Raw genomic sequence first — 21,398 nt, 5'->3', positions numbered from 1 at the left:
GGTGGAGGCGGGGTAATCATCTTTGTTATATCCATCACATTTTGCTCATAAATGAATGATAGGTTGTATTATCTGACAGAATAGGAGGGCAGGACCAGTCACGTGAGATACTCATTCGAGGGAAAACAGACAAATCAGGAAATTGGGTCTACTTTTATGAATCACTACGTTATTGATACTGAGTTAACTAATCTTACCTAGATTAGCAGCTGAATGTCCTTCATCTGTTTCCACGACCCCCCCCCCCAACCTGTTGGAGGTAGGGAGAAAACTGGATCAAATCAAACCTCCCAAATGTGTACTTTGGGTTGTGGTGGAGACGAGGAGGAAGCCTGCGAGTGTTTGTTATCAGGTCTCAAAGCCACTTCTGCTTGGGGAGGAAGGCTAGGGAGGGGCAGGGTGATCACACCATTTGGGATTTCTTTGAAGGTGCGTCAATTGGCATAATCATAAGTGCCTTATCTGATTAAGGCCAGCAGGTAGGTTCTCCAGCCCAGAGTCTTCCGGCTTCAGGGAAATAAAGCTGCTGCAGTAAAATGGAAGTAATGGAGGGCACTTCAACATGGAAGCCACTCCTTGCCAACTATTGTAAAAACTCAAAATCAGAACTAGAAAAGTCAGCCAAGTGATCAAAGTAAGGTGGTGATTCCTCTTCAGAATAGCCTTTGATAGCACCAGTGTATATGTCAGCAACTCCTTCATCCATGTCTACTACTGGGAGTCAGCCTACATTCGGTTGAACTGCTCCATATTGTAAAACTGGAGACAGACTTTCAAATCCCCATCAAGGTCCCATTAATGCCTCAAGACTCTTAACGAGTCAAAACTGATGCAGGCAGTGTTGCCAAGACCCAAACCAGACTTCTCTAAATTAGCTGGCAACAGAATTATTGTGAACTTTCATTCCAAACCTTACGAATGAATGAATATTTTGTTGTCACGTGTATACGGGAAAATACATTGAAAGTACAGTTTTGTTGCAAAATCCAGTGCAATTTTGGATTATAAAATCAGGAAGAATCAATTACTTCCTTTACTTAATGAGTTAATTACTCGGTTCCTATCCTGATCCTTTCCAAATGTACGAGTGGGAATGCCACATGTTGGCGACAAGTACAAACCTGGTATCAGATCTGACAGCCCTTCCTCACTCTTTTCCCGATTGCTGACTAACATGCTGAGACAAATTCCTTTGGCAAACACATAGGAAACAGACAACCAGGCAAGTTACTGAAGGGCCGTCATGTAGGCACACAGAATGCAGAACATTGGGAATAAAATGTACACTGTTTCATAAACTGATTACGGCTTGGAAGGGAGGCAAATAACACTATGTAATGCCCAATAACTAACTTCATTTTTGAAGGGCCAGTAAAAATCTGAAATCAGTTTGCCTTTTTTATCCACATAAATATTTTTGATTAGAAAAAATTACATTAATATTTCAATGCAACTGTAAACTGAGGCAAGAACTATTAGCAGCCAGCACTACAGAAATTATGAATGCTAGGATTTTCCATGAAGCATTCAACTCTTATTCAGAAAAGTATTCTGCTCACCAATTCAAGAGGCTTTCAAACCTTGGACATATCAACACATAGTGTTAATGGCTTGCTCTCTTCCACCATGGTTGTTTCATGCACTGTGGACTTTAACATGTCACAAAGGCTAAAAACCAATAAAGAATAGTGTACCTGGGCAACATCAATCCATTTCTCAATGATTTTAGCCGTCTGCCATGGTTTCAACTGTTGAGGTCTTAATATGGTGCTGGTGACACATTTTGTAACATTATTGAACTGTGTCATGGTGGCCTGGACGGTTGATACCAGATGCTGTTTTTCTTCCTTCCCTCGTTGAGACCAGATGGACCCTAAACATTGGCTGGGCACAAGTTTCCAAAAAAGATCCTGATCAAAAATAAAAAGGAAACAAAGGTTAAAGGTGTCAGTCGTGCCATGTTTTAAGCAATGAACGACAAACAAGATTTGTCCATCCATGGGTACATTCATCCTGCTAGTTTGCAATTGTACATTAAAACTGCATGCTATATTGTCAACGACTGGCTATATAATACTCACATTGATGCACAAGGGCACATAGGCTATTCAGACAGATCAAAACCCTCGAATTTTCAGTCATCTGCTTCCTATTTTTAGGTTAGATTTAAAATCACTGGTTATCTCCACCCAACTCCGACTGTTGGCTCCACGCACACCATCAATGCACGGCTCTGCTGGCAATAGTCACTGCTACAGATGTTCAGCCCTGGTGGCCCACAGGCTAGACAGGCTGGGCATCAGTATAGCGGCCCTGCATCATGTCTACTTCTCGCACCAAGGCAGGTTGACAGAACACAATGGCAGCCTGGCCCTCTGTTGGTTCAACAGGCCTCAATGTCAACACTTCCCCACTGTTGGTTTCATGCTGAACACAAATATTGCCAAACGTCCAAGCTTGTCAACTGGTCATTCAGATTACATTGTGTCCTTCTGTCTCCCTCTTCAAGATGAGCAACTCCCATCAACAATTATGCTCCGACAGTGAAAGTTAACACAACGGCAAATAGCTCCTTCGGATCCCCGTAAACTCATTCAGAATGGAGAAATTTGTCAGTCTCGTCACTTTCAAAGCCAGAGTTGGCTGTGGCAAGCTGCAGTAGAAAGGAGTGCTCAGAAACCATCGAGTGGGAAACTGTTGCATGTTTATGCAAGCATGGTGGGCTCTCACTTTTAACAGTCTGATCACGCCACAATGATGTCAGCGATCATTTCCGGCAAGGAATAGCTTAGGCTAACCCTGCTGCCTCGACAGTAAACTACATAATAAAACTCCTGCTGTTTAACATTTCAGCCCCCTGGCTCTGCATGGTAAAGAAAAAAACTAGCGATGAGGATCAAAAAAACCGCTTTAATATTCACCAGGTCAAACCACTGATTTGACAAAGACTCACAACCCTCACTGCAGATCTCGATGGTTCAACAAAAGAAAAGCAGCTACATTCCTCAACAGACACCCAGCTAGGTTGCTTCCCACCAAAAATGGCTGCTGTCATCATTATGTCACATGATTAGACTCTAAGTGCCAGTCGGTATATACATACACATATGCAACAGAGACTGCAGTCAAAACAGACAGTTACCTTTGGAACTCTGTGCAGAAAAGCAGCTGCCCCTTAACAAACTGAGATAACAAAGTGTGGAGCTGGAGGAACACAGCAGGCCAAGCAGCATCTTCGGAGCAACTGTGCTCACCCAGCTCTGCACTTTGTTATCTCGGGTTCTTCTGCATCTGCAGTTCCCATTATCTCTTATCCCATAACCAAAACCTACTTTTGACAAACTGGTCACTTCCAGATGAGATTGCTGCACCCCTGTTCTGAACATGAACATATGCTTAGGATTTTTGAGACCTAGAGGACTACTTACATTCTAGAGTCACACCCAATGCTGTCATACAGACCACTGAACTTCCACTTCAAGCCTAAACCTATGACCAGACTTTGACATAACTCAAATTTTGATTCAGCAACCACGAGTCTCATTTTGTAGAGGTAGGCATCAAGCCACCTCGGAGACTAGACTGGAATACCCCGTGGCTGATCCCACTCCAGAAGATTCTGGGAAAACAACAAAATTGCCATCCTGGATACTACAAACAAAATCAGTGGACTCTTGAAGAAACAGTGACTGTTATGATGAAACAATTAAACTTTTACCCTGAAATACTATTCATTTTGTAAAGTTTCAACACTAAGTTACAAAGGATTTTCAGTGCTCTCTTGGGTCACTTATTTCACATGGCGTTCATTCAAAACAAATGACAAGTGCTGAAGTTTTAGTTGGCAGGTATTTCAAGCGAGATACTGAAGTCACACGTCAAACAACACATTTTAACATCTTGGAAGACTGCATTTTGAAGGGAATTCAGTTATAATGACTGGTGGAGCAGTAATAGCATTAAACAATACAGAGAGATTCAGATGCCTACTGCTGACTGAAATATCTTATTCAGAATGACTGGCCGCCAGATTCCTGTTTACTCACAGCATCCATAAAAGTCAGCTGCTCTGCAATGAAGCGTGATGGGTAGGACAGGAGCTTTTCGTCAACTTGTTCAATGGTTTGGTCGTGTTCTTCTCCCACATAGAATCTGACTCTTCTACGGTAGCCTTCTGTGCAAGTGAAGATAGACATGTATTTTGTGCCCAAAGTTCACATTGCTCTAAAATATCTCACGAACTTGTGACTAGAAATTGTGCATTGGTTTACAATAGTTATCTAATATTTATACTTCTAAATCTAGATTTGGTGAAAGTAATATGATATTGCACTGAAATCCTCTTGTTGGGAGCATCTCAATTGCAAAAGAACTTGTATTTAATGACAGATTCCCATCCCAATTTCTGGCTTTAGGAAGTATTCTGAATCACAATCTATTGTTTCACAATAACTTGCAAAATTATTACATCAGATTATAAAATAAAATGTCATTGACGAAAACAGTTCAAAAGGAAATTGTCCAGAAAGTCGTATTACATGCTGCTGGGTCTTATCGGACCATATAAGAGTATCAATTCTATGCAGAATTTGGTCTTGTACATCATGCAATTAGTACAGGGGTAAGCACTCAGCAATAATTTTAATTAACTTCGTTTATCCAAAAATTTGGAAGTAATTTTGAAGCTTGTCAAAGGAAACCAAAATGAACTAAATCCTGAGACAGAGGGGCAAGCCGCACACAAACTTGGAGGGAGGCACCCTGAATTAAAACCACATTTTTGCAACATAATTGTAAATCTTACTGAACATCTCTTTCTCCGCTGTTTCCTCCGCCAAAAACCGACTCAGGAGTTTCTGGGCCCGATGTTCAGCATCTGACCCCGGCACTGTCTGGTTCAAGTAGGAAAGTACCTTCCGCAGACAAGAGTAAGTTGGAACTTGACGAAAGTCTTCGGCAGACTCCTCCAGCCAGATTTCGAGAATTTCAGGAATAGCACTGGAAATAAAGACAGAGTTAATAACAGTTCATCGGGGAAGCAAAACATGTGGGGAAAAAAAGCTTCTAATTCTACAAATGTAAATGCCATAGATTAAAGTTGGAATATGGGGTCATCGTGCTCGCACAGGAGATGAGCTGCCATCTTGAACTGCTGCAGTGCACATGGCAATGGTGATTCTGCTGTGCCATCAGAGGGGGGCTGTGTGGCACTTTGACCCAATGATGAAGAAATGACTGTCCAAGTTCGAATTACGCTGGCCATGGATGGAAACTGCAAGTTGGCCATGTTTCCAAGTTTTCTTCGATGTAGATTGCACAGGTAAGCTTAAGGCTCACGTATAAAGTGATTTCACATGTGTCTGAGGTTACTTATTACACCAGCAGGACCTCTTGGTGTTTAGAGTTTGCTAGTAAAAAGAAAGTGAGCTTTAACCAAAAATCTTCTTTATAAAAGTCAAATGGGACAAATCAGATGAACAAAGAAGAACACAAGGATAATGATGATTTGTTTGCCTTTGTTCTGGGAGTTGCATTGCCAGTACTTGGATACCTCGGTAACATGGATAAATTGGGTCCAGCTGAGGATGAATAATGAAATACTCCAACATAGTCAGCTTTCAATTCACTTATTTTAACTGTCTGGCTAATACTGAGAGGCCACGTAGCATTATTTCACAGGTAAATCAATGGTTACTTTTTTGCAACAAGATGTCAGCGGCACAGCGAAGTCATCACACCACTGAAATCGAACCCTTTGCACAGAAAAACTCCCACAGCAGATTAACCATACAAAAACTGACAAAGGAGGAGATATTCAAACAGGTGTCCAAACATTTGGTCATAGTGACTCTTCATGAGTTTCTTAAAGGCGAGAGATGGTGATGTCTAGAGGAAGAAACTATATATCTGCAGGAAGTAGCACTAACGGTGGTGGGCTGATGAAAAAAATAAGAAGTACACAGCACACTGGACGTGGCAAAACAGAAATGTACCAGGCAAAGTTTGGGACCTAAAATAATTCCAGACAAAAGCAAAATAAGAACATGAAAGGATGTGAACACAAGAATTGAAAGTTTTTTTTGAAAAAAAATCTAAAGTTCAGACATTGGTCAACTGAGAGACAACGTGGGCCAGCAAACATCAGAATGATGAGTCTTGTTGTGAATTAGGAGATGGACTGAGTTGCAGCTATGGTCTATGATGCAATAGGCAGAAGAAACCTTTGACGTTCCAAAGACTCCAAAAAGTAAACATTTGTTTGATTAGCATCGCCAATTTACATGGAACATTTTACGCTGAAAGTGCTGTTCTAGTTTTTAATTTGGAATTTCCTTATCTGCAGCCCTACACTGAAACAGTTGATCACTTATTTGAGTCCGTTCATAATAGATCATTACAGCACAGAAATTATATGATGTGAAACATTACACACAGACATTGGGGCTTCACTCAGATCTTACCAGCTACATTCCTGTTAAACAGCGGTTGGTGTAGGAAGTGCTAGGCAGCCATAGTGCCATATGCAGCCTCTTGTTGTTTGAGAAAGATATATGACTTAGAAATAGTTTACACTGGAGGGACTATTTTGACTTCATCTGCTTTCAGGTCAGTTGGCACAATTGTACTCTTTTGCAATGATTCAAAAACACAGCTGGCCCACACTGTTAAGGTGCTGAATGATATTAACTAGTGAACATGGCAAATTATGAAATGAAGTGACTCATTTTTGGAAATGTCAAGAGATTGTTTTTCAGTGAGGTCAGAAGAATTATGAAAAGCTTGATAAAAGGTGAAGTTTTTAATCAGCTTTTTAAAAAATGGAGAAAAGCATACTGTGCATTTCAGATTTTAGAGTCTAAACAGCTGAAGCCATGGCTGGGAACAACAGGACAAACATAATCTGGGATAGGCAAAAAAGTGAAACTGGACAGGAAAAAAGAGAAACGTCTGAAGTGGACACAAGGAAATTGCAGAGATGGAGGGACAAGGCTGTGGAAATGTTCTTTGTTATGTTACCTCTCGGAAACAGTGACTAACTGAAACACACTGGTAACGTGACCTAAGGAAGTTGCCTGGGCTCATTTGGTCCTGAATCTTTCAGAAATGCTTCGATCACATTACAAACACTCGAACAGTAACCCTCCAAAAATATATATAAAGAAAAATCAATTCAAAAGATCACAAAACCAAAAAATTCCATATCCTACTGAAAGCCTTTGTGGCTGGGAAATAAGTTGCTGAGCTAAAGAGCCTCTACCCTGCTGACAATATGGTAGAACTTAATTAGTACTGTGTAGAGTCCAAAATTTGACCCAAAACACTTTTCTGTCGTCCCACTAGAATTCAAGTCTCTGTTTCCAATAGATTCATTAACAAGTTACTACATCCCTACCTAGTAATATGAAACCTCTAATCAGCTGCAGTGTACAACATCATTTCATTTAATTACTCATTATCATCCTTCCACCATCTAAAAGGATCATTTCCTAAAGCGAGCACAACATAAACTTAGATTGCAATGGCACTGGAGAGAAGTGTATTCTTAAAGTATTAGAGTATTCCAGAATTGAAATAATTATGTACAGGTGCACTTTTGTCTTTCTTTTCAATTCTGGCCACTTGCGCATCTGAGATTAATTGTTTCATCGATGACAACTTCACTGGATATATTCCTGCCTCTTCTGCCCTCACTCAAGATGTTCCTTTAAAACCATGTTTTGACCATGCTCTTACTCAACCCCCAAAATATCTGTGTTTTCTTCAATGTCAAACTGACAGGTTGTAAGCTACTATCCTGTAGAAAACAAAAATGATAATTTTCTACTTTACTCAACCCAAAAAACTTGAATTCAAAAGGAGATTAACATACCAAATAACATGCCAAACCAGCACATTACTTTCATGAGGATTACACTGTCCTCAATCGGGGATCAGGATAATTTAGGTTCCTTCATACACTTCATCCCTATATGTTTCTTCAGACATTAGTACAGGAATATTGTGAAATTAATCAGGACCAATTTGGTGTCCACAATTAGCTGTGTTCATCCAAACATGAATAGCTAGGTGTTGGAGAAAAGTGTCCAGATAACCACTAATCCCTGTGGCTTAGATTTCTAAAACTTTGTTTCATTTACCTAAAAAGACAACTGGGTGGGTTAGAGTGAATAGCAATGCACAAGGCATCCCAACTGTGTTCTGAGTTAGTAGGTACTGCTGATGCTGGAGTCTGAGATAACAAGGTGCGGAACTGGATGAACACAGCAAGCGAGCAGGCTAGGGGCTCAGGAAAGCTGGCATTTCAGGTCCCAGACCCGAAACATCAGTTTTCCTGCTCCTCTGATGCTGCCTGGCCAACTGTGTCCTATTTGTTTGATTAACAAGAGGGATTTTTCCTTTGCTGCATTTTTCATAAATTGTTTGAGCTTTCTTTCAAACTTCAGTGCAGCCCAGTTGTGAACGCTTGCTATTGCATCTGAAGTAAAAATATTCCATGAAAATCCTCACTCCCTCAAATTGACCATTTTTCTCAATGCAATACTGCAAAAAATTGCCTTTGTATTTGCTCACAAGTAATTTATCTGTGCTGGGCCCTTCAGGCATTGGCTTTCTTGATTATAAAAATGACAAACAATATCAACTCAAGAAATCAAAATAAATGAATAAGCAAACCATGTACAAAAGAAAATAAATCACTGTATATATAAAGATAAGAATTTCAAACTTTAAAGTCCCCAAGTCCAGTCCAGCACTCAAATCTATTGGTTAAATGTTCTTTCGTCTTAATCAAAAAGCACAGAGTTTAATCGAACGGCCAGACAAACCAGAATAATCCCATCTTTAACCCCATGCTGCCAAAGTGACATGCAGGGCAGCATGGTGGCTCAGTGGTTAGCACTGCCACCTCACAGCTCCAGGGTCCCGGGTTTGATTCCAGCCTTGGGTGACTGTCTGTGAGGAGTTTGCTCATTCTCCCCATGTCTGAGTGAGTTTCCTCCAAGTGATCCAGTTTCTTCCCACAGTCCAAAGATGTGCAGGCTGGGTGGATCAGCCGTGTGCTAAATTGCCCTTCGTGTTCGGGGAATGGGTCTGAGTGGGATGCTTCAAGGGATAGTGTGGACTTGTTGGGCCGAAGGGCCTGTTTACACACTGCAGGTAATCTAATCTTATTCAGAGCAGTAAAACAACCTCAGCAATCTGGTATAGCTCAAAAATAACTAGAATTCCAGCTAGAGATGCATTTATGCGATGCTTTCTACAGTCAAATATCTTTGAAAGCACTTCGTTGACAAACTTCAAACATGAAAAATGATTTCACGAGATTATTTGGATTTCATAGATTCAGGAAGTATTAATTCAAGGTCGATTATGTGCAAAACGTACAACAGCAGCATGGAGTGGGAGGGCTACCAAAGTCAGGACACCACAAACAAACCACTTGCCAAGTATATGACTGCTCTAGATAGCGGTATCATTCGGTTTCAACTATTCACAGGAAGTTTGCAGGATAACTTCTAATAAAGTGGTGTGAAGAGGAAAACCATTCCTGCAATAATGCATCATTATCACAAACTAGACTAATGACAATCTGAGATAAACAACCACAAAAGCGTGATAATGTAGGACAAACAATTCCAAAAGATAAAGAATTTTGGATGATTTACACTGAAAAATATTAACAAGCCAATCTCTAGGAATAATGCAATCATTGGACATGCAAGACAAGCAGCTTCTTTAATGCAAAAACAGAGTTAACATTTTGGGTCCAGCGACCCTCCCTCAGAACTGGAAGGGTCACACAGACCTGAAACATTAACTCCATTCTTATCTTCACAGATGTTGCCAGAAATGCTGAGCTTTTCCAAAAACTTTGTTTTTGTCCCTGAATTGCAGTGTCCGTGATTCTTTCAGTAATTGTTTAGCTTCATGAATGTGATTGTTATGGGTTGGAGTGCTGTTTGCCTTCCTGTTCTGGGTGCCTCATATCTTCATGACAAAGGCTCTACATTATTTTACAGGTCTTTCTGGCTCTCCAGCAATTCTTCTCACATTCTTAAATTTCACATTGAAAATACAATTTCACTACATGTCAAATCAAACTTACATTTTCATTAGTGTTTCCTTTTCTGCAGGACTGAAATTATATTCTTCTAGAAAGCTTGAATTGTTGAAGTCTATGCTTCTGCAATTGATCATAAACCACAAAAGAAAAAGCAAATTAAAATCGTGTTTGGGTCTGCAATCGGTTGCTAGCTGTAAAATAAAAAATGAAGTCTCAAAATTCTGCATCCCAAGCCGTGATCAGCTAACTTTATGAAACAAAGTCACACTCTAAATGTAAAACTGCATCAAATAGTGAATACGTTCTTTAAATTTCCTCAGGAAGTTTACCAGAGATGCCCTTGAGGGCCAAAGCAGCTCGCCAGCAGTGGTGGTGGCTGGTGGTAACAGGGGAAAGGAGCAGGTGCAAGGAGTGAAGCCACTTCTTCAATAGCTTACATTTGCTATTAGTCCAGAAATTTCAGTCTGAGATAAACTCAACACCTTCACACACAACTGCTGCTTGTGCTTTACTAAGTGTTTTGTATTGCTTGTTCCCTGGGATTAGGCAGACAATATGCAAAGAACTCAGAAGCTGTTTCTTCATCAATGTGCCATGATCTGGAATGATATCCGTGTTTTTGTTTCTGTGGGATGTCTTACAGAGTCATACAGCATGGAAACATCTCTGCCTTCATGAAGAGATTTCTGCTTATCCAACCTATGGCCACCAGCTCTCCAGCCATTCCCTTTACACACTACTGTATTGCAAATGAAGCATAACATGGTCACATTTTGGATCAAACTCACTTCTTGACTGTCGCTCCCTTTTCTGGTGAACTTAAATTCTGAATTTCATCAGAATTCGGACAGTGTTCAGACTCAACACTTTCACAGCTGCAAATGAACATGAAGAACAATTTAAAACACTTCAAGCAAACCCTTTCATCTTCAGTTAAATCCATTAAAAAACCCATGAAAATTGAAGATTCAGAATTACAAGCCTCCATCAGATGGTTTTATTAAACAGGTTACACACCAGATGGTGAAGATTTCTGAGTCAGCATAAAATGTGAGCCCATATGCTCCCCAAGTATTCTTGCTTGAGACTGGGATGACAGTTCCTGTGATGCTGTCCCACCAATAAGATGAATCGAGTTGCTGGATTTATCCACACACTTTTGAACATAAACATAGTACATGTTGTAATCCTCCAGTCCTCTGATACCACCCCTGCATTCAAACAGCATTAGGTTGTTGTGCAAAGTGCCACTGCAGCCTCAAGCTATTTTTTTCTTTCTCAGTATCCTCAGTTGTCTACAATTCACTTCCTTCTGAGTTACCAACACCAAGGACAACCAGCCATTCTAATCAAAGCAGAAATTGCTGTTAAAGCTCAGTGGTTCAAATTACTCAAAAACGTTAACTCTGCGTTCTCACCACAGATGCTGCCAGACCTGCTTAGCTTTTCCAGCAATTTCCATTTTCGTTTCAGTTTTCCAGCATCTGCACTTGTTTTATTTTCACATTTCAAAATGCTGTTTAACTTCAGCTCATCCTTGTCTCAACTATTTACTTTTCATCGTGAATTGGACATCAACTTCTTCTGAATAGTATCTCAGCCAGGCCCTTACCTGAAGATTAAACAGTGGATTTATGATCATTAGCCCCACTTTTGCGACCCTTTCACTGCTCACAATGGAGGATGACATTCGGTTTCCCTTTTAACATTAGCTGCCAGTATCATTTAGTTCAACACTTCCCTTCTGAACTACTTATATTTAACTCTGTACACATTGGGGTCATCAATAATCCTCATCATTTGTACCATTTGCCACTCTCTCCTGCTTGTGGGAACACTCTGAGATTGTCACTAAACAACCTCCTGCTGTAAGACAGACTGCTGTTTCATTGCAGTTTGCCTAAACTTGTGTTCAAATTTACTTGCTGCAAACGCCTTCTTGCTCCTTTTGAAGTTGGACCTTCTCCAAATCAAAATTATTCTGGATTGTTCCTTCCTCTTTTCGTTAACCACAATAAATACCTTATGATATGGTGCTTCCTGAAATGATCCATGTCTGATATTTGATCGATAGTGTGTGTGTGTGTGTGTGCACAATAATTATAGAAGTGGTAGTGCAGGTTGAAGATATCATCAGGATTCTGAACTTTAAAAATTGGAGCATTGTATGAAAAACAAATAAGTTCTGACAAATGTTTATTTAAAAATACTCCCGATTTGCCTTCAACTCTGGTATTTACCAACCACACCTCAGGAAGGGATTTGAGAGGATGCACAAAACATTCACAAAAACAGTGCCAGAGATGACAAACTAGACAGCCCTGTGGAGAGTCTGAAGAAGCTCCGGCTGCTCTTGGAGAAGACTAAGAAGTGATTTTAAAAGTGTTCAAAATCATGAGGGATTTGGTTGGAATGGATAAGAACAATCTGTTCCTTGTGACAGAAGGCTTAAGAAGAAAAGGACACTGATTTAAGATGATCAGCAAGAAGAACCAATGGTGACAAGGAATTTTTTTTTTTAAATAGCATCATTAGAAACTGGAAAGCTCTGCCTAATAGTGTGGTGGACGCAGCTTCAAATGAGGTCTTCAAAAGTGAACTACAATTTTCTAAAGGAGAGATTTTGCAGTATTACACAGAAAAAGGACTTAGGAGTGAACGTAGGCAAGTCCCTCTTTGACAGCTGGTACAAACATTATTAAATCATTGTCTCTGGGCTATTACCATTCGATGGCTGTACAACATTGCACAAACTGCTAGCTCCCCAGCTATTTCCTACCGCTTTGTCATATTCTGAATAATGATTCACTTTGTCATGCATGCAATTAAACTTACTTAGCAATTATTTCGCTGGATCCTGAAGAACCACAACTTCCATTTTCCTCACCATTTGCACTGTCAACATTTCCAGAACTACAACTGATCAAAGAGGACAAATTAAATCATTTAGAACAGGCAAACTCATCCAGAATTAAATCCAACCCAATTCAACAACAAAAAATCACAGTCTTGAGAGAGGGGTTCTTTTGACTTCCACAGGATGCCCACAGGCCTTCATACTGAGGCAGTGCTGGGGTGGGGGTTGGAAGAGACAGAGCAGGGCAATAAGGAGAGAAAACCATTTCTTCAGTATTTCACCCTTGTTGAAAGCCGTTTCTGCGCTGTGCAAGAACTTGATACTGAATGACAAGCAAATTTCAGTCTACCATTGAAAAGCTTTGAAAGCTTTATGCTAATTCAACATTATCTCACCTCTCAAAATAAGCCAAACATTGCAGAAGCAGTCAAGCAGTTGCTTCATGTGATTGCTATTGTCTGGATTGGTGCTCACTGCACTGCCAATTGGGGTATCTTCCTGAGGCAACCGTGACATAATCTTACAGCAAATCCCAACAGTTTCCTTTCACAGTATTAGATCCCAAATACTGTACAACAGGTTTAATCTGTCGTCACATCAAATTTACTTGTCAATTACTCCTTCAGTTTCTGACAAACTTAGGTTTCCAACCACTACACAGTGTGACATGTCAACAGTTTCACAGCTGCAACTGGTCACAAAACACCAAATAAATCATTTTAATTGTGCATATGATCACATTTTTAATTTCTGGCACTCTTATCAACATTGGGATTTTTGGCTGTGAGGGGGAGCCAGTGGGTAGATGAGGTGTAAAGATGTCAAATAAAGAACCTCTGCACTGGGACAGACAATAAACATCCCAAAAGAGATGATTTAAGTTTAACTTCCTCATCTCTGACAAAGAAACACAAGCTCTTTACAGACTATTGACAATTCAACCCTCACAAGCACAGCTTGTAACTCAAAGTTTGATTCGGAACACTGATGTCTGAATTTGTCATTGCTCAAATTCACTGAAGCTTAAGGTCAGATTTGTCACCATTGGCTGTTTTGCTGAAAAAAAAATCATTTTTCTGTGCTGCTCCTTTAACAGTTCTGAGTTTCATTAAAGATCTTGACAGAATAAGCTCAGGATTAATTCCAGGTCTCTGACTTAGGAAAGTGCCTGACTCCATGGATACACATGGCAGATGGCCAACTCAGATGATTAAAAATGCAAATAATTTAATGGCAATATTGTATGGGAGAAATACCAAGGCTCGGACACAGGGAGCAGGTCACATTCTTAATTGAAGACATATTTCTTCAAATGTCACGGACGTTTGGAGGACACTTCAATGAACTTGGAGGACGTTTGTGGGGAGGGTGCAGCTGAAGCAGGAAGGAGGAACACAGAGAAGTGCTGAGGTGGGGTAGAGGAGATTAACCCATTGCTTTAGTATTTTTACCAGAGCCACATTGTCCAGAAATATAACCTCAATATTGATCTGAAAACAATTTCCCATCTCAGTGTTTTGGATGCTTCAACGGTGATGCTATCATTTCAGACAACTGTCTCTGTTATGAATTTTCGAGGGAGGCAGCCCAGCAGACACTTTAATGTGACTGCTATAGTCTGGAGTGGCACTCGTCACATTGCACTAAAAATTTTGAAGAAATCAATGGTTCTCCATCATTCCCTTTTCACACTGCTGCATTCCAAATGCAGCATCATGAAAACATATCAAAATAATTTCCGATCAACCTTGCTTCCTCATGGTTACACAGATGCCTGGCAAACTTTGATTCCCACCCACCCGACAATCTATACGGCCAAAATATCTGCAGCTGCAAGTGCTCATTAAGCACAAATTAAGGAAATGATTTGCATCTACAACTGACTTATAAACATTGAAAATAAATATTGAATCCCAAAGTGCTCAGTATTTCAAGTCCACATTAGGTCAAAGTCCAGATGAATGACTACACGAGATGGTTTGCTTTCCAAATTTTCAGAGAAAATATGTAGGTCACTCCAGTTACATCGGCTGGTGCATTTGAGGGGAGGTGGGAGGTTTCGCAGTTTAGCATTGTTGCAAGTTCGACCACCAAGGACTGGATGTTGAGGGCCAACCAATTTTTCACTGAACATTTTTGAATGTTTTCTATGGATCAAAGGCTGAAATGTGTCATTGATTTAATTACTGGCAATGGCCTCGGAGGGAATAAAGCTGTTTCTTTAATGTGATTTTTATCGTCTCGAATGGCGACATAATCTTTCAAGAGCTACTATATTCACAGCAATTTCTTTTCATGGTATGTATTATGAATGAAGCTCAGAAGGATGAAACTTACTTTGAAATTTCTGCAGTTGCTTTTGGTGAACTTGGTTCTTCAACTTTATCAGAGGTTGGGCTGTCAAAGGTTTTGGACCTGCAATTCATTAAAACCATAAGACCATCAGACATTGGAGCAGAAATAAGGCCATTCGGCCCATTGAGTCTGTTCTGCCATTCAGTCATGGGTGATAAGTTCCTCAACACCATTCTCCTGCTTTCTCCTCATTACCCTTAATCCCCTTGATAATCTGTCTCAGTTTTAAATGTACTCAATGACCTGGCCCCCACAGCCTTCTGTGGCAGTGACTTTCACAGATTCAACACTCTCTGGCTGAAGATGTTTCTCCAAATCTCCAATTGAAAAGGTCTCTTCTTTATTCTAAAAGTGGGCCCTCGGGACCTGGTCTCTCCTACCAATGAAAGCATCTTCCCAACATCCACACTGTCCAGGCCATTCAGTATTCTGAAAGTTTCAATTAGATCACCCCTCATCCATCTAATCTCCAATGAGTGTAGTCTCAAAGTCCTCAAACGTTCCTCATATTTTAAGCTTTCCATTCCCTGGACCTTTCTCATGAACCTCCTCTGAACCCGTTCCAGGGACAGTGCATACTTCCTGAGATACGGAGCCCAAGTCTGTACGCAGTACTCTAAGTATGGCCTGACCAGAGCCTCATAATGCCTCAGAGGTACAGCCCTGCTGTTACATTCAAATCCTTTCAAAATAAATGCCAACTTTACATTTGCCTTCCTGACTATATAAGGCAAAAATTAAAGACATTGTAAACAAGCACTTGCACCCAGAAATGGCTTCCTTACAAAGCGAACATTGAAAAAATTCATGTGGAATCCATAAGACCATAAGATATGGGGGCAGAAATAGCTCAATCTGCCTACTGAGTCTGTTTTGCCATTCGATTCTGGCTGAGATCTTTCTCAAGCCCAATTTCCAGCCTTCTTCTCGAAACCTTGATCCTCTTCTTAATCAAGAACGCTTCTCTCTCTCTCTATCTTAAATAGACCTAATGACTTGGCCTCCATGGCTTCTGCAATGTTTTCCTCAGATTAGCCACTCCTTGACTGAAGAAATTCTTTCTGACCTGAGTTCTAATGGTTGGTCTCTTCACTCCACGACTGTGCCCGCATGTCCTAATCTCTCCTACTCGTGGAAGCATCTTCTCCGTTCCATGTGCAATCCTTCCAGGCCTCTCAGTATGCTGTAAGTTTCAATGAAATTCCATCCCATCCTTCTAAACTCCATCCTGTACAGAACCAAAACACTCAACCACTCTTCAAATGAGAAGCCCTCTCAAGTTTTCAAGTACTTATCAACTGGCTTTGTTAAACAGGCAACATTTCTGATGTATGTAACTACAATAGATCGAGATTTGTTTTTCCCTTCCAAGCTTTAACTGGTGGTATACAAGTGATTGTGATTGAGTCTGGAAGAGTAGCTGGGGGAAGCTGCAAGGAAGAAGGAATTTCACCTTTCACACAAGTTTTCAGAACACCACGGTCTGTTTATTTTTGGGCAATGGGGGGAGGTGGGGCATGTAATAACACTGGAAAGCAGAGAGATAGAGAGTCAAGTTTTTCAATACTTTTACTTGCATTGCATAGTCCAACGTTTGGAAAAGAAACATTCCATTAAAGACCGTGGGTAATGCATGCCCAATTATTCACTGGCAATTAAATTGGAGGTGAGAGGATTAGGATAATGGCAGGGAGGGAGTTTGCCACCTACACATTGCAAAGCTATGTTGACATGGGCCGGTTCTCTTTGACACCTGGACTCTCCTTGACTTCTAAGGACTGCCTCCCTCATTTCCCTGATGGCGCCCACATACACAACCTCAGTGACAATCAGCATTAACAGTTGGGCTGAGAAAGATGCTGATCTGCCATCCCTTTCACTGGACCAGCAGCTGTCAAAACTGAGCCAAACCGTCAACTGGTGAGTAACGCCGGCAGCAATCTCTGTATTGGTTACTGCTGGAATCGGCCAAGGCCTCCAGGTTGCAGTTCCAGCAGAAGGCCTGCAGCAAGAACCACAAGCTTCCATCTAAAATTTCTTTTTACAACACGAGGAACAGAGCAAATATTAGAACAACAGCCAACTGTTTCTTTAATGTAAAAAAAACAAACTACGGACACCGACAACCTGAAAGAAAAGCAGATGTTTCTGGAGAAACTCTACAGGTTTTGCAGCATCTACAGACAGAAAACAGAGTTCAAGTGAAGCCAGGTGACACTTCTTCAGAGATGTGAAGTTCTGAACAGGGGAACCTTAACTCAAAGCGCCCACTCTGCTTTCTCTCCACAGATGCTGCTCAGTTTCGGGAGATAGCCTCTACGTAATGCTCCTGAAAATGCCAGACCTCCAGCAGCTGCCCTTCACATAGTTGTATTCTGATTAAAGCATCAATTCCTCACACATTGGATCAATACTTACTTTCTGATCTCTGCAACTGTCTCTGGAGGAAGTGGATTTTCAAGCTCCTCACAGCTCGGAATGTTAGCATTGTTCCCGCCGCTGAAATTAGTTGTGAAGAATGTCATTTTAAACAAATACTTGTACCCAGTAATTCTTAGCTCATCGGCAGTTTCCTTTGTATTCCTTGTACTCTGAATAAAGCAAAACCTTAACCACTTATTGTATTCAAACTTACTCTTTCATGACAGATTTTAGAGTGCAAGGTTTCCCATCTACCTTGTAGTTTGCACTTTCAGGTGATCTGCAAATGGTCCTAAAAGTGTTATCAAGTAAATTTGAGCAAACATCCACATCCACAAGAAAATTATCTCCATACACCTGAAAGACATTGAGTCGGCATTTTGTGCCATTGACAGCTAATTTTCGAACAACGGGTCAAGACGCAACTACAGAATATGGTCATTGGTCTCCCCGAAACCCTCAACGGTAGTTTGCAAGATAAGACCGTGAGACTGGAGTAAAGAAAGAGAGAGAGAGGGAGAAGGATGCAACAAATCCATTTCTTCAACATTTTATATTTGTTGCAAAGTCTAAAAATATCTCAAACAATGAGCTCCAGGCCCAAATATAGAAAGGCAACCAACTTTCCAGTGAAGAACTTCAGACAGCGTCTCTACATACAGGGCTGAATGTCCCAAGTCAACTGGCCTTGGCCTGAGACATGAAATTCTTGGCAAAGTGGAGGGGAGTTCAGGAGGAAAGCTGAACTCTCTTCTGCACCATTATACTGTATTGTCAGCGGTGGGCAAAGTAGCTGGTTTAATGACTCACTGGGCATGAATCACGTCACCAGCTGACAGTCACTTGCGTCTGTCTGTCTCTCTGGTAAATATTAGAGTTCCTCAACTCCCGCAGTGGACATTGGCCTGCAAATCTCTTTTCTATAAGCTCGGCAATGACAATTGTAATGACAGCAAAGAAAAGATTGCAGCTCTGCCTCTATTTCATCCTTTTGTCAACTGTTTTTATGAAAAAAGATCACCCTCCAGATTTAGTGTGTTCATGGACAGCAGTAGGTTTTTCTTCAAAACCTTCACAGGAGATTTGAAAGACACCACAGGCAGACTGAGGGTAGGGGATGAGGTAGGAACCTCAATTCTTCAACATGTTGTATCCTTAATTCAGAGTTCAGCTATCTAAATGTTTGGCGACAAATGAAGATCTGAATAGTGAATGGATGAGCAATTTTTTTCACTGAACACTTTTGGATCTTTTCTGTTGATACAGCTTTTCTTTTTAAACAAACAAAATCTGTGTAGATTTTTGATACAATCAAGCAACTTTGTTAATGTGACTGCTGCTGTCTCGTGTTTGCTGCATTGCTGTGGGAGGAAGGCCCTCCACAGATCTTACAGGAAGTGCCAGCAGGTTTTTTAACATTGTTGTATTTTGGATAAAACTTAATTAAGTCACACATTAGAGTAAAGCTTACTTTGTGCTCACTGAATCGATTACTGGAATCTCTTCTGCCTCTGAGGTGTCAAAGCTTCCATATCTGCAATTGGTCAGACAGCACAAACTAAGTGATTTTAAACAAGCTTGAATCTACAATTTGCATTCAGCCACTGAAAAACATCTGAAGGTTCGGGATTTCGGCATTTGAAGCCTTGATTACCGAGTTTGTTAAAACATTACATTGAAACTCCAATTTGGCATTTTACAGCATACCTGCCGCATCCCATACAACAGAGAAGAGTAAAACATTCAATGTGGTTCTGCCTCATCTGATCGTAACTTCAAAAATACATTCCTGCCTATCTGAGTGACCTTTCACTCCCTTGCTCTCAACAAGTATCTATTTATCTTTGCATTTACAGTATTCCAGTGCTCTCCTTTTACCATCTTTTCAGGAAGAAAACTTAAAAGAATACCCACATTTTGAGATATTTTTAAAAACCACTGTTTTAAGTTGACAACCACTGAATTTTAGACACTCGCCCTTCATTCTAGTCTCTTCTGTAAGGGGAAACACCGTCTGCATATCTACCCTGTACAAATGCTCAGGTTTTTTTCTTTCAATCACATTGCGCCTTCCGCCCGAAACACCGACTGATGCAAGCCTTGTCTGTACAAATTTTCCTTGTGAGGCAAGTCACTTAGTCTCGGTATTATTCTGGTAAACCTGTTCTGAACTGCCTCTCATATATTTACTTCCATCCTTAAATAAGGCTGACCACCACAAAGAAAAACATTCAAGATATGGGCTCACCAGTGATCCCGAATTTTGTTGTTAAGTTCCTTCATGATAAAATGAAAACATTTATTTGCTTTCCTAATTACTTAATGTAATAAGCAATTTGTGATTCATGCATGAGGATACCCAGAATCCACTGTATCTCAGAGCTATGCAATCTCCTTCAACAAAAAAAAACTGCTCTGCTTCCTGCCAAAATGGACTTCAAATTTGCCCATGTACAACTGTCTTTGGCAGATCTTTGACTACTTGCTCAACCTCTCTTTCTCTGCAGTATTCCAATGTCCTCTGAGGTTAATTTTTAAATGCATCTTTGTCTCTTCAGCACATCTGTCAGCCATAAATTCATTCCTTCGTAAGTCATTGACTGTTCGTCAATACTTCAAAAACTTGGCCAGAAACAGATTATTAAAATTACATTGAAATTATGTGATCCGAACAATTTTGAGCTCCAGTTAATTCTCTGTCTCAAATAAACACCTAAGTAAATGAGAACACTCATGCAAAAAGGGATGAATTCCTTGGATCTAATTACAGAAAACTAAAATAACTGTAGCATCTAGTCAGCCTGTTTCTCCCTTTCACTACGGATACAGGAAAATCTTGAAATGTAGGATGTGTGTAAGGTGAATGGATACTATTAGCATCCATTGAATTATGATGATCTTTTAGCCGAATTCAAATGGTTGACTCAAACACGAATCTTAAACACAACATCTGTCCAATTAGTAAAATGGATTTGAACTTTCGAATGGCATGGAAGCCATTTTGTTGTTGACTTTTTAAAATCTCGCAAGGATCTCCCTGCAAATGGAAACATTCACCAAAAGACAATAGACAAGTCAGTGATCTAAGCAGCCAATGTAATAAACAGTTACACTGTGAAAGGAGGAGACAGTAAATATAACAGATGATTGTCTTAACCAGAACTATCTCAGAGCTTAATGAGAACCAACATCCTCAAATTTCAACAAACCACATTTTGCTGAGATTCCTTCGTTTTACAAATTTTTCGCTTGACCTTTAAAAGAATACCATCATCTAAGACGACTACAGGCACAACACAAAAGCAAATAAGAAAGTAATTACCTGCGAAGAATTGCACTATTGAACCTCTGAGAGATAATGTGAGACACATGAGTGAGCTGTCATGTTTAAAATTCGAGGGCGAGTATGGGTCATCTTTTTCTTTAAAACTCAAAAGCTTATTGCTGGAATTATTCTGCTGGAACATTTATTTACTTGGGCAAAGAAAGAGAATATTTTGGCCACAGGCAAAAAGAGAAACCCAAATTCACTTTTGAAAGGACCAGCTGGATCATTTCTGCAATCCATTGGGTTCATGCAAGCCAGCTCATGAGCTTACTGCTTTGAAGAAAAATCTAATCACCTCTGATTATTTGCTGATCTTCTCAAATTTTATAAGCATAGCACATTTGTGAAACTTTTCATCCCCGGGGTGTCCCTAT

At 40.3% G+C, this 21,398-nt stretch overlaps 1 protein-coding gene across 2 annotated transcripts in view; it reads right to left on the bottom strand.

Moving 5' to 3' along the window:
• Positions 1 to 21,398, bottom strand: part of LOC132210170 (ral guanine nucleotide dissociation stimulator-like 1) — a 49,819-nt gene that overhangs the window by 10,426 nt on the left and 17,995 nt on the right. For both annotated transcript variants that reach the window (XM_059649588.1, XM_059649589.1), the window contains 9 exons: positions 19,168 to 19,230; positions 17,694 to 17,774; positions 15,258 to 15,335; positions 12,899 to 12,982; positions 10,852 to 10,938; positions 10,106 to 10,183; positions 4,805 to 4,998; positions 4,047 to 4,174; positions 1,695 to 1,910 (listed from right to left, as the gene is read on the bottom strand). In XM_059649588.1, coding sequence (XP_059505571.1) covers positions 1,695 to 1,910; positions 4,047 to 4,174; positions 4,805 to 4,998; positions 10,106 to 10,183; positions 10,852 to 10,938; positions 12,899 to 12,982; positions 15,258 to 15,335; positions 17,694 to 17,774; positions 19,168 to 19,230 — 1,009 coding nt within the window. The remainder of the gene's footprint in view (positions 1 to 1,694; positions 1,911 to 4,046; positions 4,175 to 4,804; positions 4,999 to 10,105; positions 10,184 to 10,851; positions 10,939 to 12,898; positions 12,983 to 15,257; positions 15,336 to 17,693; positions 17,775 to 19,167; positions 19,231 to 21,398) is intronic.

This window comes from Stegostoma tigrinum, chromosome 11 (assembly GCF_030684315.1).
Source record: "Stegostoma tigrinum isolate sSteTig4 chromosome 11, sSteTig4.hap1, whole genome shotgun sequence".
In the NCBI taxonomy this organism is placed as follows: domain Eukaryota; kingdom Metazoa; phylum Chordata; class Chondrichthyes; order Orectolobiformes; family Stegostomatidae; genus Stegostoma; species Stegostoma tigrinum.
The sequence above is the reverse complement of the archived record's forward strand: the minus strand, read 5'-3'. Positions and strand labels throughout refer to the sequence as shown.